Below are 19,841 nucleotides of genomic sequence, written 5' to 3'. Positions count from 1 at the left end.
AGCTTCTTTTCAAGTATGCTGACATAAATAAATCTTACCTGGAAAGCTTGTGTATACTTGTAAAAAGTTGTGTATACCATGTAAAAAATCCTACAACTTATTTAATACAAAACCCCTGACCAATAGCTGAAGCTATGTTTCAAGACTGTCACTGCGGTCCTGGTATAATCTTTTTTCACACTCAGAATTCAGATGGCAGATACCTAGAAAAATTCAGAAGAATTTTTCTAGGTATCTGCCTAGAAAAATTCTTCTCCTCTAATTTTTCTAGGCAGAGAGATAACAAGCAAAGTGTTTCCTGCATTATCAAGAACAGCTCATTGCACACCCTCTCATCTTTTATTAGAAAAATACCAGAACAATCCTAAATGACTGGAATTCCAACAAGACTTTGGGCAACCCTTTCTCAATTTATGTTCCAGACACATGTTTTCATATTCTGTAGCATAAATGTAAACCTGTATTTGGTTCATTCAAAAACACCAACCCTCAAAACTCACTCTTCTCATAACTGTGGAGAAATCACCATTCAACTTTTTCACAACCTAGAAACTCACCAGTTAACAGACATGGATTCTACCATTCTTTGCCTACAGTGGATCTCCACACCAATGACATTCATCTTTGATTTGTTTCAGATACTACCACATCTCTTAGCTAGCTAGTTAAAAATATTCCAAGTCATTCAACTATATTGGCAGAAGGAATGACTTTTAGTTCAGTAAAAGTGATGTGGATAATTTTGTGGAAAATTGATCTGATAGCAAACATTTAAGTATTTTGAGTTCTTCACCATACTACAAAGAATTCTCTAAAAATGTCTCAATATCACAGTAAACTGAAGTCAGTATTTTACTGCAAGTAGCCATGATAAAAATAGTGTTTTCTTTTGACAGCAGTGCTCCCATGTTTATGAGAGTAGTGATGTCAAAAGAAAACACTATTTTTTTCTTTCAGCAAAATACTGTCATACCCCGACTTACGTGAATCCGGAGTTATGCGTTTTTTATATGTACGTATTCTTGTCCCACTTCACCACTAGTCATATCTTTCAGGCGCCGGCCGCATTCGCCAGTGTCGCACATGCTGTGAACAAGCACTGCCGTGTTTCGTGTGGTCTCCATTCATACACGATTTTTATAGTCTATAAACCTTGCGATTGTTTAATGTTACGTTCTTGATAAAAATTTTATCACATAAAAAATAATAATGTCAACCAAAAGAAGCAAGTCCGATTCTTCTACAGCCAGCAAGAAAAGAAAAACATCGACTTTGGAAACAAAACTCAACAGTATTAAGGATTTTGAAGGCGGAATGAAAATTTGTGAACTAGCAAAGAAGTTCAATCTACAGGAATCCAGTAAGAACAATCATAAAAGAAAGGTTTACAGATTTTGGAGGACATAGATTCTAACGAGGAACGAATTATAGCCACAAGGCAAGGAATAAAAAAATCATTAGCTTGCTATGAAGGAATTTTGTGTGACAAGAAAAAGTCATTATGCTGCCAGACAAATCTATTAGATTTTATGAAACCATCGATATCAAAATAACTTTCTTTTTTTTTATGTACGAAAAACTACAATTATGATTATATTTCTTAAAAAATATAGATGTTTTTGTAAACCTTTGGTCCCAAAGGTTTACAAAAATAAAAACTTTTTATTTTTGTAAACCTTTAAAATTTGTGCACTTTTTGTTGGTCCCACATACTGTGTAACTTCAGGGTTTTACTGTAGTTGAAAAATATTTCTAGAGACTTCATCAGCCAGAGAATCATCTTCAAGGGCAGTGTGAGAAAATGTCTCTCACTGATGGTTACTTGAATTCTGAAATCGTGAAATTTTAAACATAACTCCCATTAATGGTAAACACACTACTCTCAAAATTAACACATTTTCTATTTAATTTTAAGAAACTGGTTTAACCTTATCACATATTGATACCATGTGCAGACAAGATAGTGTCTCACTTTCAACCAACATGCTGTGAGTTCAATTCCTACTGTCATGGATGAGTAATACTGTCATTCCTCCTTGTATAGATAATCTGGAAATCCTGCTCTAAATAATAAATGCAACTTTTTTTCAAGACAATTCACACCCATGACGAAAGGAATTGAGCTCCCAGCATGTTGGATCCATTTAAAACAATGTTTAAGACATTTTTGGCTTGTTTATTGGTAATGAAGTGCAGACTAGTTTTATGGAATATTAATGACTCAGCAATCATCATAAGTGGTGCTATTTACAAATAAAAATATGTTTTTAATTTAACATGCCAAAACACACCAAAACTTACTATTTGTCGAAGTTTATTCTGTGATGATGCATTCCGCCAGCATTACCCCGACCACCAGGATGCTTGCGATGTTTACCTACAAAATTACAATAATTATTTAAAAAAATCAAACTAGAGATTAATAACTATAAAAAAGAAATAAAGTTAAAAAACATAAGTGCACATTGTTTTTATATACGGTTTGACAATTTGACCTTTTCAGCAACACTGGATATGTTTTTGAGACTGCAAAGGAAAAAACATAAGAGGAAAAAGTATACTGAAATCAGTTTTCCAAAGTTTATATTTAATTCATTTTATCATTTCAGCCCCTGCAGAGGAAGTTTTTATTCCATTCAGCTACCTCTTTATCCAGTTCATTTTTGTTGCCTTCCTCTTTATTCCATTGAATAGTATCCATTCTGCTTACCCCCCCACCCACCTCTACCATTGATATGGCACACAGCTGGTCAAATACTAGTTCCCAGTTTTCATACTGTCAACTCGGTTAACTTCTAATCAAAGCACCATTTTGAAATATGGTCTGGTGATTATTAATTTATATAATTTTGATTTTAATTTTTCTTTTAATCCCAGATTCCTTCTTGCTCCATACAGTTTGCAACAACATTATTAAATCTTTCATTTTAAACTTAGATTTAATTAAAAAACACTTAATGATGCCAAAAACAAGATTGATACTATATATGTAGATGATGAAATGTCCATCTCATATTTCTAAGTGGGCCAATTAATGCTGAAAAGGTTGATTGATTAGCACAAAGGTGATTAAAAATATCAGAGGAAACACACCAAGAGAGAGAGAAAGAGACCATAAGATTAGTTTTGGTTAGAAATAGTCGACTACAGAGCACACAGCATTTAAAAATTCTTATCACAGATGATCCTCCACCTGAGTTTTTCTGATAATATCAGCTCTACATTTTAATCTTTTAAAGCAAAGCATGCTAATCCACTTATATCTTGATCTTTCACTATTTTTTTTTTTTGGTAATGATAGATTGTTTGATTCTGCTCAAATAACCAGATATTTTAGTTTTTAAAACAGTTCTGCCATTAATGCCATTTCCTGCTCCAATTTTTTTTTTAGAATTCTCATATAATGCTTTCAACTGCTTTTATCAATCAACTGTTTTACTTCCAACCTGCAATCTGATCCATATGTTAAATTAATTTGAAGAGTGTCTTACATGCCTGCACAGTTAGCCTAGTCTATGCGCTTCGCAACCATATGCCCGGGGAAGGAGTGTCCTAGGTTCGATTCCCGTCGAAGATGTGAGGAGCTCAAGGATCTTCCTCAGCCATAGCCAAGTTAGCCAATCTCGGGCATGGACAGCAGGATTTCCCCACCAGTTTATCTGGGGTTTTTCATCCTGCAAGCAAACCGGCTCCATGAACACACATGTCCCAGGACAGACGAGAAGGATAGGATAGTGTCTTACATGGAGATATTTGACCAGAAACATTTAAGTATCATCATCATCATCATCAAATTCCTGCCATGTACCCTCAAGGGGTGTACAGGATATGATAGTACTACATGAAAAAAAATTACATCATTATTAATTTCCTATCTACAATTTTCCTCCAAATCAGTCTGTTACTTGTCAAGACTCCAACATTATCAGATCTTATATTTCTATCGTCTAAAGCACTTTGTATCGTATCAATCCACCTATATCTTGGCCTTCCTCTGGGTCGTTTTGCTGCCACCCTGGCAGAGAACACTTGTTTTGCTAATCTTTCCTCGCCCATTCTATTTAAGTGACCATACCACCTGAGATTAGCTCTGCTAACGCATTCCTGGATGCTGACAATGTCAAGTTCTTTCCTAATATCCTCGTTTTTAATATGATATTGCCATTGATGCCATCTGTTCACGCCTATAATCTTCCTCAGGACTCTCATATCTGTGGTCTCTAGTCTTTGGTCAAGTGTTTTACTTCTGACCCAGCTCTCAGATCCATAAGTTAAAACTGGTTTGAACACTGCCTTGTATACAGCTAATTTAGTGTTCCGACTAATTTCTCTCTTATTCCATATGAATTTATTCAATTGACTTCCCACCATACCAGCTTTGCTGATTCTGTTGTCTATTTCTATATTGAATTTACCATCTTCAGTAAAAATCGTGCCTAAATAGCTGAAATGTTTTACTTGTTCCACAGGTTCTCCATTCACAACACAGTTGACATTTTCAATGATTCTGCCTATTTTCATTGTCTTTGTCTTTTTATTGCTGACCTTCATACCATATCTATTACAACAGCTATCCAATTTAGTCAGAGAATCTTGCAGACTTGTAGCAGATTTATTTAGAAGTATAACATCATCTGCATAAAGCATTTAAGTATAGAGGTATAAAAGTTTTGTAGTGGCTGCACTGCATAATTCAGAGGATCTTTTCAGAAGGTTAAATCCCCAATGACTGGAGTACAGATCTCATAGTACCTATCTATTAAAAAAAAAAAAAAAAAAAAAACCGAATGTGAGAATTTTAGAGAAATTTTTCTAAGTATTCTGGGCAAGATTTATGCAAGAATACTTGAAGTACAAGCTGGGTTCAGGCCAAACAGAGGTCACAGAGATCAGATTTTTACTTTAAGACAAATAGTTCAGAAATCGTGGAAATATGACAAGGATCTGTACTTTTGAAGATCTGGAAAAGGCATACAAGGTACCCAGAGAAAAGCTTTTCAAAACACTGTACAGTCATCCCTCGATTTACGCCGGATTCCGTTCCATCCAGTAGGATGCAAGTCATACATTAAATCAACAGTTACAGGGGTTAGGGACTTAGCAGTAATAAGTAAACTGTCGTTTTAATTTCTGTGTTATTGCCACTAGAAAACAGGAGAATAATCACCCAAATGTTCCTCCACAATCATATCTTCATTACCTTCCCTATGCGAAGGACCAGGCTGCGTCTCTTCCGGTGTAACCTTTATTTTTTTGATGAAAATGTCCAACGTGCTTTGCTTATTCCTCTTCTTTTCATCATAAATTTGTTTATAGCAAGCAAACGCATTATGTACTTTCCTTTCTACTAATAAGTGGCGTTCAACACTGCAGTCGATGTCTTCAACCATTTTGAGAACATTTCTGCAAGACTGCACTGTGGATTGTTTAACTACCTCTCCTTGTTTCTCTTTTTCCTCTTCCTTTACTCATTCTTCTTCTTGTGCAACACGTTCTTCCAGTTCAACCAATTCTGCATTGGTCAGCTCTTCAGGGGCACTCTCTATGAGTCGAACTATGTCGTCATCATTCACTTCGAGCTTCAGATTGTTTGCTAGGCCCACTATTTCTTCACTTCTTCACTCAATTTACAAAGGTCTTCATTTGTTTCAAAACTTCCAAAATCGTGCACAAATCTTTTTAATGTCTTTTTCCATATGCCATTCATACATTGAGAGATCTTCGTCACAAACCACAGCAATATTTTAATAACATGATAAATATTGAATGCTTTCCAGAATTATATGAGTCTGGTCGTTTCCTTCAGTATCAGAAATGACTTGTGAAAAAAAAAGTTCTCAAATAATAAGCCTTAAACACTACAAGAATTCCTTGATCCATCAGTTGGATCAATGAAGTAGTGTTTGGAGAGAGAAACATAACTTGAACTTGGTTTAGATCACCAATATAAGACGGGTGACATGGAGCATTATCTAGAATTAATAAAATTTTAAATTCTACATTTTCTTTCACACAATAGCTTTCCATTTCACTTGCATAACAGTTGATTAAGGCATCCTCAAACAATTTTTGAGTCATTCACAACTTATCTCCGCTAATGAACTTGAAGCATATGCTTCCTAATGTTTTTAAAGGCTAGTGGATTCTCACTGTGCCATATCACAAATGATTTCAGTTTATTTATATCCAGCCCCATTATCCCCTAACAGAATCGTAACAGTCTTTAAGAGCTTTGAAACCAGACATAGATTTTAGCTTTTTGTGGATGAATTGTCTGTTCGGGCATTTTTTTTCCGAAACAAGAAGGTCTCACATCCATATTAAACATTTGCTGTAGCAAATAATTTTCCTCAGTAATATTTTATCCAATTTCTCCACAAACTTCTCCTTGCCAACCTTCTCATCGAAACTTGCAGATTCACCATATTTCACATTATGCAGTGCAAAGCTGCTTGAATCTCATGAACCAACCAAAAGAAGAAGCATTGAATTTGTAGTCGTAATTAGGTCCTGTTTTCTCCTTCAGCATGTTGAAGAGACTTAGTGCATTAGCAGTTATGATCAGAGTGCTAAGAAGTATGTGCTTTTGGTTTAGGTCCTCTATGCATGAAGGCAGTAGCTTTTCCAATCACCAACAAGGACCTTGTTGTTGCTTCGTCACTATCGTTGAACTTGCAACTTCATTTCAAGATCAATTTCTTGCCTCTTTTTCTGCTATTTTTCACTAAGTTTTTTTTAATTAGCTGTCTAGGGGTCATGTTGCACAAAATATTGCGAAATATTTAATGATAAATACACAAATAAACTATTTTTCAAACACAAAATCAACAGAGGAACTGTTGAAGCCACGTGCTGACTGTGCTGTTGCCACTGCACTGTTGCTAAATAAAAACCTTTTTACTTTATACTCGTATCTTGTTCAAAAGTATAATCAAGAATGTTATTTATTCCATTATGGGATCATGGATGTAAGTCGAGGGATGACTAATTATATGGAGTAAATAGAACATTATACAGAGCAATAGTCTACATTTAAACTGTCATTCAGCAGTTAGAGAATTGATAAATAAAGGTGGTTTGTTGTAAAATCAGGAGTAAGACAAGGATGCAAATTATGAAAGAAAGTGTCATTAGGGCTGATATTAGAATGAGATGTCAAACACAGCTCTACTTTATGCAGATGATATACTCCTAAATACATGTAGTGCAAGTCTCCAAGATTCTCTAACTAAATTGAATAACAGCAGTAACAGATTTGGCATGACTATTGGGAGCTGGACCCAGCAGTGATACGAAGGTTGACTTTTGCATTACTTCAACCTTTGTTTGATTTCCGGGTGGTCCGGCTCCCAATGACGAGACTTCAATAAAGGTCAAAACTGGTCCGGGTAATGACCCTTTCCATAATGCATAGCATTATACATGTCCATAAGAATGTGGTTTGCACTATGGGATACTAAGGCAAGTGATGTGAAAACCAGCCTCTATATACAAGTGGCCCAGTCGTGAAATTACGTCAGGTGCAAACTTTGTTTGCTTACACTTGGATAAAGGATTAAACCAAGAATATAATTTCTTGGCATACTTAATTTATCGTAGGGGATGCTGATAGACAATAAGAGGGTGACTAGCAGAGTAACCCAGGGATCTGTACTAGGACCACTATTCTTTATTTTGTACATTAATGATACAGCGGAAGATATGAGGTTGTTTGCCGATGATGCACAACTAAGAAGGGCAAAAGTTGATGTGGACATCTTACAGAATGGTTTAAACAAATTGGTAATGTGAGCAAAATACAATGGTTGTCAATTCAATGTTGTAAATGTAAGGTAATGCACTTCGGGATGAAAAAGATTACACTGAAAGATTACAAAGATTAGCACATTCTGGAGTCGATGCATCCGCTGCACCTGTAACTTACTGTACATTGGTGAAACAGGACGGACAATCCCTATACGCCAGAAAGAACACATTAGACACATTAAATATAACCATTATGGTGAAGCAGGCCTCTCAGACCACGCACTTAACACCTTACACCAAATCAACTGGAAAAGCACCTGCTCCTTACACCGCACAAAAACCTGGTACGAAAGAAAATTTAAAGAATCCTGCGAAATCCTGATAAACCACCCAAATATCAACAACAAAGATGGTATGAAAATTCCAAGGATCTGGATGGCACACATTCAGCCAACCTAATATGAAAGATTCAACATAAGTCAGGACTCTAGCCAATCCGCTAGTATTAGAAACCATTCCACTCCAACTGGCTGGAATGATGTTAATATATGTATATAGTAGACAACACAAATAATAGGACTAGCGTTGATGTATAATTTTTTATTTTTATTTATTTATTTATTATTATTTTTATTTTTTTCATTTCACTTTTTTTTATTATTTTATTTATTTATTTTTTCCACCAGAGGTCAGGCCAACAATTGTGGTAGCGGTTGGTGAACGAACCAGTTTGATTGTAATATAGCTTGTTTCTTGTGTATATTTGTACGCTCCAGAAGATGACATTGACATAAAGGTCGAATTGTAGATTTTAGTTATATTAAACTAAAGTTTTTAATTCAAACACGGTAGTTGTCTCCATAATTTTCAAAAATGCATTCGGATCACCGTGCAAGCCTAAAAGAAAGGACAAGATTTGTATTTAAGTTTTGTTGATCTGGAAAAGGCATGACAAAACGTCAATAGGAAAGCTCTTCAGAATACTACAATTATATGGTGTAAATGAGGCATTGTATCAAGCAATACATAGTCTATTTAAGATGTATATTAGCAATTAGAATGAGGGGGGGGGTATAGAAAGATGGTTCGATGCTAAATCAAGTGTGTGACAAGGGTGGACAGTATTCCTATGGATCACGATTATGAAGTGGTGTTAAATCTGATATCAAAATTGGTGATGTTAATCTTAGCTCTTTACTTTATGCAGTTGATGTTATACTTCTGAATAAATTCAGAACATGTCTTCCCTGACTAAACTGTTGATTGCCGATGTTGATGTGAAAAAATAATCAATAAAAAAACAAAGATAATGAAAATAAGCAGAAACATTGAAAACCTCAACTGTATCCTGAATGTGAACCTACAGACCATTTAAAACATTTCAGCTATTTAGGCAAAATTTTTAGATTAAATATGGAAACAGAGAACAGAATTAGTAACGCTACAGAAATGGTAGGAAGGAAGCTGAATAAATCTATGTGGAATAAGAAAGAAATTAGTCAATCACTCTTCCTAATGCTGTTCAACATTGCTCCTACAATGAAATACATTAACAAAATATTCACTGTGCATTTCTGTTATATCTTCAAGCAGCTAAACTACAAAGCAGGAAATTATGACCAACTGAGTTCAGTGGAATGGGATCAGTTGCTGGTTGGAAAGAATATCAAGAGTGCATGGGAAGCATTTAAACAATACAATATCAGAATGTGTTCCAAGAGTTTGAAGAATTAAAAGAGTAGGAGTCAAATGGATGTGTAATCTTATTAAGCAAGAGATCTGTAAAAAAAAAGGATGACATGGAAGGAATACCTTTTGTATAAGGATGCTGTCAATTATGAATGTTATAAGCAGCAGGCTAGAATAGCCACAACTGTTGTACGGAAAGCAAAGTCTGAGTATGAAAAGAAACTGGCTCTGCAAGTTAAAGACAACCCACAAGAATTCTATCGATATGCTGCAAGTAAAAGAAAGAATGAATATGAAAGAATAACTCTTCTAAATCCAGATGGCATGAAGGTTACAGATACAGAAGAGGTTGTTCAGTTAATGAGTGCCCATTTCATTAAAAGTTATCAAACGCAGATGTGTGAGGCTGAGGTATTAGAGCTGTTGCACAAACTGAATGAGAATTCAGCAATAGGGACTGATGGAATATCAGCACGCATGCTAAGTGTTCAGCTGAACTGACCACTCCTTTGACCAGGATGTTTAATATGAGTCTCAGAACAGGAAAGATTCTGCAGGAATGGAAGGAATGTATGGTAATTCCATTGCACAAGGGTGGTACAAAGACCAACGTATTCAACTATCGACAAATCAGTATCACAGGAGCGGTGGTGAAGATTTTGGAAAAGTTCGTTAGGGCCCGCATTTAGAAATGGGTTGACAGTGAATATCTATTATGCAATGAACAACATGGGTTTACTAGGGGACGATCATGTTTTAGCAACTTGCTCACATTCTGTAACAATATTACCATTGAACCGCAAGGGGAATGAATACACCATGATACTTTTGGATTTTGCTAAGGCTTTTGACAGACTGCTGCATAAACTGGGTTTGGGTTATACAATATTAGCATGGATAAGAGGATGGCTGACTGACAGATATCAAAAAGTGGTATACGGAGGATCTAAGTCTGCAATGTTTAAGGTAACAAGTGGTGTACCACAAGGAACAGTGCTTGGTCCACTGTTATTCAACCTGTACGAAAATGATGTTGGGAAGGATTTGGCAAGTGACATACAGTTATTTGCTGACGACGCAAAGATAGGTAGGGTAATCAGGAATGCTGCTGATATACAGTCTTTACAGAATGATTTGAATAGGCTGGAATTGTGGGCATGGGAAAATGGATGTCAATTCAATGTCAGTAAATGTAAATTCATTCACTTCGGCATGATTAGATATCCAATGTCATATTATATTGGTGGGATTAGGCTAGAAGAAACTGATGAGGCAAAGGAGCTTGGAGTGTTAATAGATAGGAAGTTGAAGTTTAGGGGCATGTGGCAAAGATTGCAAATACAACTCAAAAGATAATTGCAATGTTGAAACGAATGTTCACATGTAAAGATAAGGATGTTATTTTGCCTCTTTATAAGGCCTTGATAAGATCTCACTTGGACTATTGTGTGCAGGTCTGGTCTCCTGGTTTCTGTTGTGATTCTGATATATTGGAGAGAGTACAAAGGAGAGTGTTAAAAAATTATATCAGGATTGTGGAATACTGATTATGAAGACAAATTGAGAATTTGTAGACTGCAGACACTAGCAAACAGGAAAATGAGGGGTGATAGGATCGAGAATTACAAACTTCTGAAAGGATCATACAGGATTTCAATTGATGGAGGGTGGGGAATGGACGAGAGGGCATACTTGAAAGCTGAGAATGAAGGCCAGCAAGAAGGGTGTGAAGGCTAGATTTTTCTCTCAGAGGGTGGTGCATGATTGGAATGGATCGTCATAGGATGTTGTGAGTGCAAGCAGTGTGAATGAATTCAAGAATAAGTATGATAGCTGGTGTGTGTGCAGTATGTGGCCTCCCACGATGAGTCTCTGACTCCCTGGAGGTCTTCTCTTAATAATAATGTGACTTGTGTTCAATTTCCAACAACTAAAGTTAGTCTTTCATATTCACCCTCTTCGACTAACAACAAAACTGCAGAATTCTCTAGGGTTTTGCTTTATTGCGTCAACCAATCTTTCACGTGCCAATTTCTCCTCTCTTTTACATAACACTTGTCACCTTCCTAACCTTATGCCTTGTGCTCCTCAGGCTGCTACATTCTATAACATCTTTCTCAATAGATCCTGCTGCATAATGTGCAGAACCAGGGAAACTAGAACTACCAAGGATGGGGGAGAGTGGATATGCAGACATCAGTGAGACAGTTGAGTGTAAAAATGTATATAATGTACCTGAGCCAGCACTAAGGACAAAAAATGGGAATGGGACATTTAGAATAACGCATCAAGATAGGGGTGGGACAAAGGGATCACTGCATTTCATGAATACTAATGCCAGGAGTATTAGGAACAAGAAGGAAGAATTTTTGGCCTTGATTGGCTCTTCCTGGCCACAGGTTATTGGCATTAGTGAAACATGGCTGACGAAAGATGATATAGCTAGTGGGATAGAATGTGTAGGTTATAGTGTGTTTAGGAGGGACAGAGAATAAAATGGGGGGGAGGGGGGAGAGGTGTTATTGATGATAGCTGATGAACTGCAGCCAAGGAGAATTGAAGTTGTATTGCAGGATAGTGAAAGGAGCTCATTTGAGGCTATTTGGTGTGAGATTGAGACTGGCAGAATAAAATATACAGTTGGGTGATGCTATAGACCAGGTGATGGAATAGATGGTGGAGATAGTATGCATAAACAAATTGATGAAATGAGTGTAAGGAGGGTAATTATTATGGGGTATTTTAATTATGGTAACATTGATTGGAAGGAGGAGAGGACACGTGAGGAAGGAAATGGATTTTATCCAATTATTAAGGGATAACTATCTGAGGCAGCGTGTAATTGAAAATACTAGGGGTGTGAGAGTGCTTGACCTGGTAATAGCATCTCAGAATTTGACTGTAATGAATATGACCATGTTGCCACCTATTGGTGAGAGTGATCATAAGGTCTTGACCTGGGAGGTGGCTAAAGGTGTGGAATTTTTGATTAAGACAGGGTATACGTGGAATTACCGTGCTGGCAAGTATGACAAGCATAGGAGATTGCTTGGATCAGTGCCATGACATGTACAACTGCAAGGGCTGGACATCGATAGAGCATGGGAAGTGGTCAAGGAGCATTTACAGGAGGTTATGGCTGATTGTATACCTAGGGTCCGAATAGCAAAACAAGTAGGGGTTAAATGGATGAATAACACCATTAAGCTTGAGCTGCAAAAAAAGAAACAACTGTGGAGGGAATTTAAAGAAAGGGGTGAACTTCAGGCACACAAATGGTATAAAGTGCAAGCCAGAAGGGTAACGAGTGTGGTAAAAACAGCAAAAGCCGATTATGAAAGGAAACTAGCTATGCTAGCAAAAGAGAATCCCAAACAGTTCTTTCAATATGCTGCAAGCAAGGAAAAAACTGTACATGGCAAAATGATTTTAAGGAATGAGGATGGTAAGGAGGTCACTGAACCAGTCGAAATAGTGGAGTTACTGAGCGTGCACTTTGCAAAAGTATATCATCCAGGTGGTGACATTGAAAAAATGAAGGAGCCATTAGTTTATACGGGAATTGTGATGAATGAAGTGGAGGTGATTAGTCTATTACAGAACCTTAACGTGAATACATCTGTGGGATCGGATGGTATACCGGCAAGGGTCTTGCATGAAGCGGGTAAGGAATTATCAGTGCCTTTGACCATGTTGTTTAATCTGAGTCTCAGGTCTGGTTTAGTCCCGAAGGCGTGGAAAGAGGGGAAAATAGTTTCACTGCATAAAGGAGGATCCAAGACTATGGTTGCAAATTACTGACCGATCAGCATATCAGGAGTTGTTGTCAAGGTCTTGGAGAATGTAGTCGAGAAAAATACAGGAATGGATTGATGAAAATGAGATACTGTACAGGGGACAGCATGGCTCTGTAAAGGGTAGATCATGCCTCAGTAACTTGCTCAAGTTTTATAACAAGGTGACGGCTGAACTGGATAAGGGAAATGGGTTTACAGTGATACTGCTGGACCTGGCAAAGGCGTTTGACAGGATACCACATGGAATTCTAATCTGTAAACTGCAACATATGGGAATGGATGTAGGGTTGGTGAGATGGATAGGTGGGTGGTTGATGGAGAGATATCAAAGAGTGGTTTATTCAGGAGTAGAGTCCAAAAGACGGCCTGTGACTAGTGGGGTGCCACAGGGTTCTGTTCTTGGACCACTGCTGTTTAATCTGTTCATTAACGATATAGGGAAGGATCTAAGTGGAACAGTTCATTTGTTTGCTGATGATGCAAAGTTGGGGAGGGCGATAGTGAATGCAGAAGATGTCAAAGTCTTGCAGGATGACTTAGATAGATTGGAGTTCTGAGCTAAGGAGAATGGATGTCAATTTAATGTGACAAAATGTAAGGTTATGCATTTTGGGGTGAAAAGATTAGAAGCAGTATACCACATGGGTGGAACTGTACTCCAAGAGATTGATGAGGCCAGGGACTTTGGAGTGTTGGTGGATAGGGAGATGAAGTTTAGGGAGCACATTGCGAAAGTAGCTAAATCAGCTCATCAACTCACTTGGTTGTTGAAAAATACCTTGACGAGCAGAGGCAAGCAAGTTATTGTACCTCTGTATCGAGCCTTGATAAGACCTCATCTTGACTACTGTGCCCAGATTTGGTCACCTCGGTTCCTTCTTGATGGGGAGGAGGTGGAGAGGATCCAGAGGCAAGTGACTAAGATGATAGCAAGTCCATGGAATGAACCACATGAGAACAGGTTGAAGATTTGTGGGTTGCAGAAACTGGTTGATAGGCAGAAAAGGGGAGATATGATTGAGACATTCAAATTGCTAAAAGGATTCTATAAGATTAATTCAGAGGATATTTTTGAGATCAAGACTGGTGGTGGGAGAACTAGGGGACACCTATGGAAGCTGGGCAAGAGTGTGGTTAGCAGTGGTGTTAGAGTTGGGTTCTTTACTTTTAGAGTGGTAAATGAGTGGAATAAGCTGCCAGAGTCTGTTGGGGGTGCTATGACAGTGAGCGAGTTCAAGGCAAGGTGTTGGATTCTGATTATATAGAGATTAGAGTAATTATTATTTGGTTCAGAATCCAACATGATCTTCCATCACAAAGGCTAGACTTGTAAATATTATTTATTTTAGCAACTTATTTTACAATTTAATATTCATATAACTACTTTAATTTTGTCTAAAATTTAATTATTTATTCAAGATATATGTATTAATAATGAAAAGACTGTATTAAATATTATTAAGCAATTTTATTTATTACTATATTAATATTATAAGAATTTGTATTTGATAATTTAACTGCACATTAATTGAAATGTAAATATTCTCTATTTATTCCTGTTTGTAGAAGTTTAACGTTATGTAATAACTCAATTTTATTATATTTTGTTTTGTTGTCATGGAAACGTATGTTAGATAGCTTGCACGAGTTTGGAACAGAACGCGAGGAGAAGGTTTATTGAAAAGAGTTTTAGATCACGAGAAGAATGGATGTAAAAAGGGAAGAACGCTGAAATTATTTATTAGAGATTATTAAGAGAGAGAAAGGAGAGGATTGGCGTTAGGTTGGAATTGGAGGATTCGGGAATCACAGTGCGATAATAGCGAGTCGGCAAGTCACTCAAGCAGCTAATAAAGTCTACTAGTTGAGAGGCAGTTAGCTAATAAATTGTAGAATAACAATTATAGCTACGGAAGACAGCTGAGTAACTACTAAATAGACTAGCGATATTTGAGTTGAGATTTAATTTCAGGGCCGACCTGTCAAGGACACACAGAATCTTGAAATAAAGCACGGAGTTACTAGAATAGTAGAGGCTGTAAAATTGAAGTTTACCGTTAGCTGTGCTTAGAGTTATAGTGCCTAAAGAAATAATCAAATGCCGGAGGAATGAACAACTGTGCATATAAAACCTAAAGTTAAGGAATTATTGTGTATTGCCTTATTTCATGAGTGATCAGTAGTACTTTATGCAAGAACATTTGTTTATGTGTATTGTGATGGATGATTAATTCAGTTATTGCTTAGAAGAATTTATTTAATGAGTGCCGTTTACTATTTAAAGTGTTTACAGTTGTAAAAAGTGTAAATGTATAAGTAGACGAAGATAGAAGATTATCGGTAAGATTATTCCAACCATTAATATTCCTATACAGAGAAGTGTGAGAGTTTCATCCTAGAATTTCCTTATACTAACAGTAACTATTGAGGAAGTTAGCTAAAGTGTAAATTTAAGTGTTTGTTTGTGAAGAGGTATTACTGTAATTTTTGTTGTATTTGGAACTTCAGGAACTGTGAGAAGACTGTATTATAGAGATAACAGATTTACCATTGTATGAGTTGAATGAATTTACCTGAGGAGTTAAAATGTATGTGATATCTTAACTACTGATATGAACTTAAGTGTAAAATTTGTTATTCTAAAATTAAATGTTTGTTTTTGTTAATCAAAATTGTGTTTTGCCTGAATCTCTTTTACTGCACCATTCATAAAATATTCGAACCAAAGCGGGTAAATTGAGTAAGTTAAATATACTCGGCCAGTATATATTTTAAGGAGAAATAGTTGAAGGTTGATTTTTCTTCAATTCTTGAACTAATTCAGATATAGAGGGGCGCAGTCTTTAAATATAAATTTTTTCTATATTTGAATTAGAAATCAACTTACAACTTATCACTTAGTTAAGAACATTGTAATAATAATCATGTCGGATTACAATTAGATAGATTGTATCTAATAGTAATCACAGTATCTATCATACAAATATGATAGATACTGTGAGAATGTCGTATAGTTGTGTGGACATGATGTTTAGGGCCTCCCTGGAGTAGCCCGAAAATAATAATAATAATTCTATGATTCATTCATTTCATTTCTACATTACCCCCTAAGCTTAGTAATACAATCTGATTTATTGCAAATAAGTAACCAATTTCAGTCCAAGTAACATACAGCTGATTTCTTACTTCAATTGATCTAACCACTGCACATCATGTACTTGTTTCCCTATTTTATCCGACCTTGCTCTGTAATTCCACACCTTTTTTGTTCCATGAAGCTTTTATCTGCTTAGCACTTCCCATGTCAAAATCACATAATCACCTACCAATTTAAAAAGTATTCACCAGCATCTAAAGCAGAATCTGAATCACAGCCTGGCAAGTTATTATAGCACATCTCCATGGATTTAGTTTACTGCCAGAGGTAGTAGACTGTCGGATGACTTGTTACCCAATGGAAGACCACCACCCTAACCGTATTTACTGGAGGCCTGGAGTGACTTGAAAAAAGTACTATGTTTGACCTCTAGAACAAGAAAACTAATTATCTGACCTGAGTCCAACCACAGTACTTATCTCCAAAACCTTAACACTCCAGAATGCGACAGTGTCAACTGTTGCATTACTGTCAACTTCTCCTAGTAAATCTTAAAACATATGGCAATCATGTCCAATTGCTCTCAAACTTATTGATATCTACATTACTCATTTCTGAACACATTGTCACTCACCTCTACAGCTATTTTCCCTCTCTGCAAAAGAATGCTATGCTACTACTAAACACTTACAACAACGTGACTATTATATCCTCCTATACTAGTTACTTCACCATCAATTCCATCCATGTGGATCACTGAAAACTGTTTCCACAGAACTCATTATAATTTGTTCACCTTTACTGCTATCTATAAAAAAATTACAGAATAAACGGTACTTCTAATTCATATTTTGTTTCACATTTTTAACAATTTAATTAGCACCTGCTGCTCTTATATGCATTATATTTAATAGCTGGATCCATCAGATATAAATTCTTTCCATAATTTTTTAAGCATTTCTTTAAGAAATGCTAGCCTATTATTCACCTAGCTGACTTCACATTACAGGGTGTTTCAAAAAGAATGTCCCAATTTGAAAATTGTATATCTGTTTTCATTATTTGTTTTTAACAAATAATGAAAACAGATATACAATTTTCAAATTGGGACATTCTTTTTGAAACACCCTGTATTATGATGTATGCTTCAAGGGATATAAACTCAGATATTAAACCCTAAGAAATGTATCACAGAGGTACACCATTTTTATAGCCATAATTTAGTGCCACTTCAATTAAATAACATTCTTGAGTTAAGTGTTTCCTCAAATTCACTGGCTGTGGCCAACTCAGACAAATCTACTAACTAGTGCAACTGCTAATGAGAGGCAGAGATGAACCTTTATATGCTGCTCCTAAGTGCAAAATTGTGTAGTAGTTGGCATAACAAACAACCTTAATATCTTTCAGTGGAAAATTAAGCCGGATTTCTTGGCACACTGCTCAGCATACTGTGGTGACACAGTGGCCGATTTTATGAACCACTGTACACTAGGAATTGTCGGTTTTTAAAAACCGGTTTTAGATACTAGAATTATTTAATTAAAAAATTTAACATCTTCACTTGAAACTAATGTATACATTACAATTGAGGAAGATGATGACAGAGTGTGAAGATTACTATGGCGAGGATTTTTTAAATTCTCTTGTTCTAAATAAAGACTGGATTCCCAATGTTGTCTGACAATTACAATCCATTTCCCAAATTTGCACATGTTTAGAAAATCTCCTGTAAGAGATAGCATCCTTCAGAATTATGTAAAATAAGAAAACGGAATTAAGTCTGATTCTTGATTGCCAAACAAGATGGAATAGTTTAGAGGCCATGATTGAAAGATTTATAACATTAAAAGAAAGTGTTGTTTCAGTTTTGAATGATATTCAAAACTAAAACAACACTTCTTTTATGCAGAATGAAGCTCAATATCCTAAAATCATGGAGCTTCTTAAAGTGTTGGGACCAGTATGTCTAGCAGCTGAGGCCTTATGGAGGTAAGATGCCAATTTATTAACAAGTGAAGGACTGAAAATATGTAAAGACTGAAATCAGTTCCAAATTATTAAAAGCTTCAGAAGTACAAATTCAAGAAAGAAGACTAGATGGATTGGTAATCCTTTTGCTATATTTGAAAATCCAGAAAACATTTCAAAGAAATCCAATGTATTTCAATTAGCTTCAAAACTCAATATTATTGAGATTATCTGGAAAAATATTATCTAGAATATATCCAAATTCTTGTATGGAAACAGATTCCGATGATGAATATATCAGATGGAGAAATTGTTAATCAGGACAATGCTCTAAAAGAAGCCATGGAAAAATCAATTCATAGGTTTCTTGAGGAATCTGAAAAAATAATATCATATCTAAAGACAATGAAGAATGAATTTTCAGTATTCGAGGCAACCAATAAAAGTTGAAACCAATTTATTATTTGATGCCTTGGAAAAAAAAAAAAAAAAAGTTCAGTAGCCATTGAGAGAGTTCTATTTCCGACAATTTTGTATCTAGAATAAGAACGAGATAAAGTAATGGTTCAGTGGACATTTTATGTTTCTTGAAATCATATTTCCTGAAGAAAAACACTAAATCAAATAAAAAGTTAATTTATATTTTGTACGAGCATATTTTGTTATATTTTTGTAGTTCCATAAATATTAAATAAACTGAAAAATTTTAACATAATTATAATTCATTTTTTACTGTTTTAATTATATAACAAAGATCTGGAAAAGGCATATGACAAGGTGCCACGAAAGAAGCTATTCAATACGCTACAGTTATACGGTGTCAATGGGGCATTATATCAAGCAATACTTAGTCTTTATTTGAGTTGTAAGTCATCAGTTAGAATTGAAGTACAGGAAGATGGTTTAATGTTAAATCTGGTGTGAGACGAGGATGTACATTATCACCTCTGTTATTCATTATCTATATGGATCACATTATGAAGGAAAGTGGTATTAAACATGATATCAAAATTGGAGAAGTTAATGTCAGCTCTTTGCTTTATGCTGACAATGGTATACTTCTAAATAAATCCACTACAAGTCTGCAAGATTCCTGACTAAATTGAATAACTGTTGTAATAGATATGGTATGAAGATGCAATAAAAAGACAAAGACAATGAAAATAGGCAGAATGGTTGAAAATGCCAACTGCGTTGTGAATGGAGAACCTGTGGAACAAGTAAAACATTTCAGCTACTTAGGCACAATTTTTAGTGAAGATGGTAAATTAAATCTGGAAATAGACAACAGAATCAACAAGCTGGTATGGTAGGAAGTCCACTGAATAAATTCATATGGAATAAGAGAAAAATTAGTAAGAACACTAAATTAGCTGTATACAAGACAGTGTTCAAACCTATGGTTCTGAGAGCTGGGTGGAAATAAATCACTTGATCAAAGACTAGAGATCGCAGATATGAGAGTCCTGAGAAAGATTAGCGGTATGAATAGATGGCATCATTGGCAATATCATATTAAAAATGAGGATATTAGGAAAGCA

The 19,841-nt window shown here is 35.7% G+C and overlaps 1 protein-coding gene across 1 annotated transcript in view; it reads right to left on the bottom strand.

Annotated features, from left to right (window-relative positions):
- The window catches only part of RpL27A (ribosomal protein L27A), a 62,859-nt gene that overhangs the window by 29,582 nt on the left and 13,436 nt on the right, over positions 1-19,841 (bottom strand). The window contains exon 3 of the mRNA XM_090393905.1: positions 2,302-2,377. Within this exon, the coding sequence (XP_090250031.1) occupies positions 2,302-2,377 (76 nt within the window). The remainder of the gene's footprint in view (positions 1-2,301; positions 2,378-19,841) is intronic.

The sequence above is a fragment of the Typopeltis vanoorti genome, chromosome 6 (assembly GCF_054136105.1).
Source record: "Typopeltis vanoorti isolate ZY-2024b chromosome 6, IOZ_Tvanoo_1.0, whole genome shotgun sequence".
NCBI classification, from domain to species: Eukaryota; Metazoa; Arthropoda; class Arachnida; order Uropygi; family Thelyphonidae; genus Typopeltis; species Typopeltis vanoorti.
The sequence above is the reverse complement of the archived record's forward strand: the minus strand, read 5'-3'. Positions and strand labels throughout refer to the sequence as shown.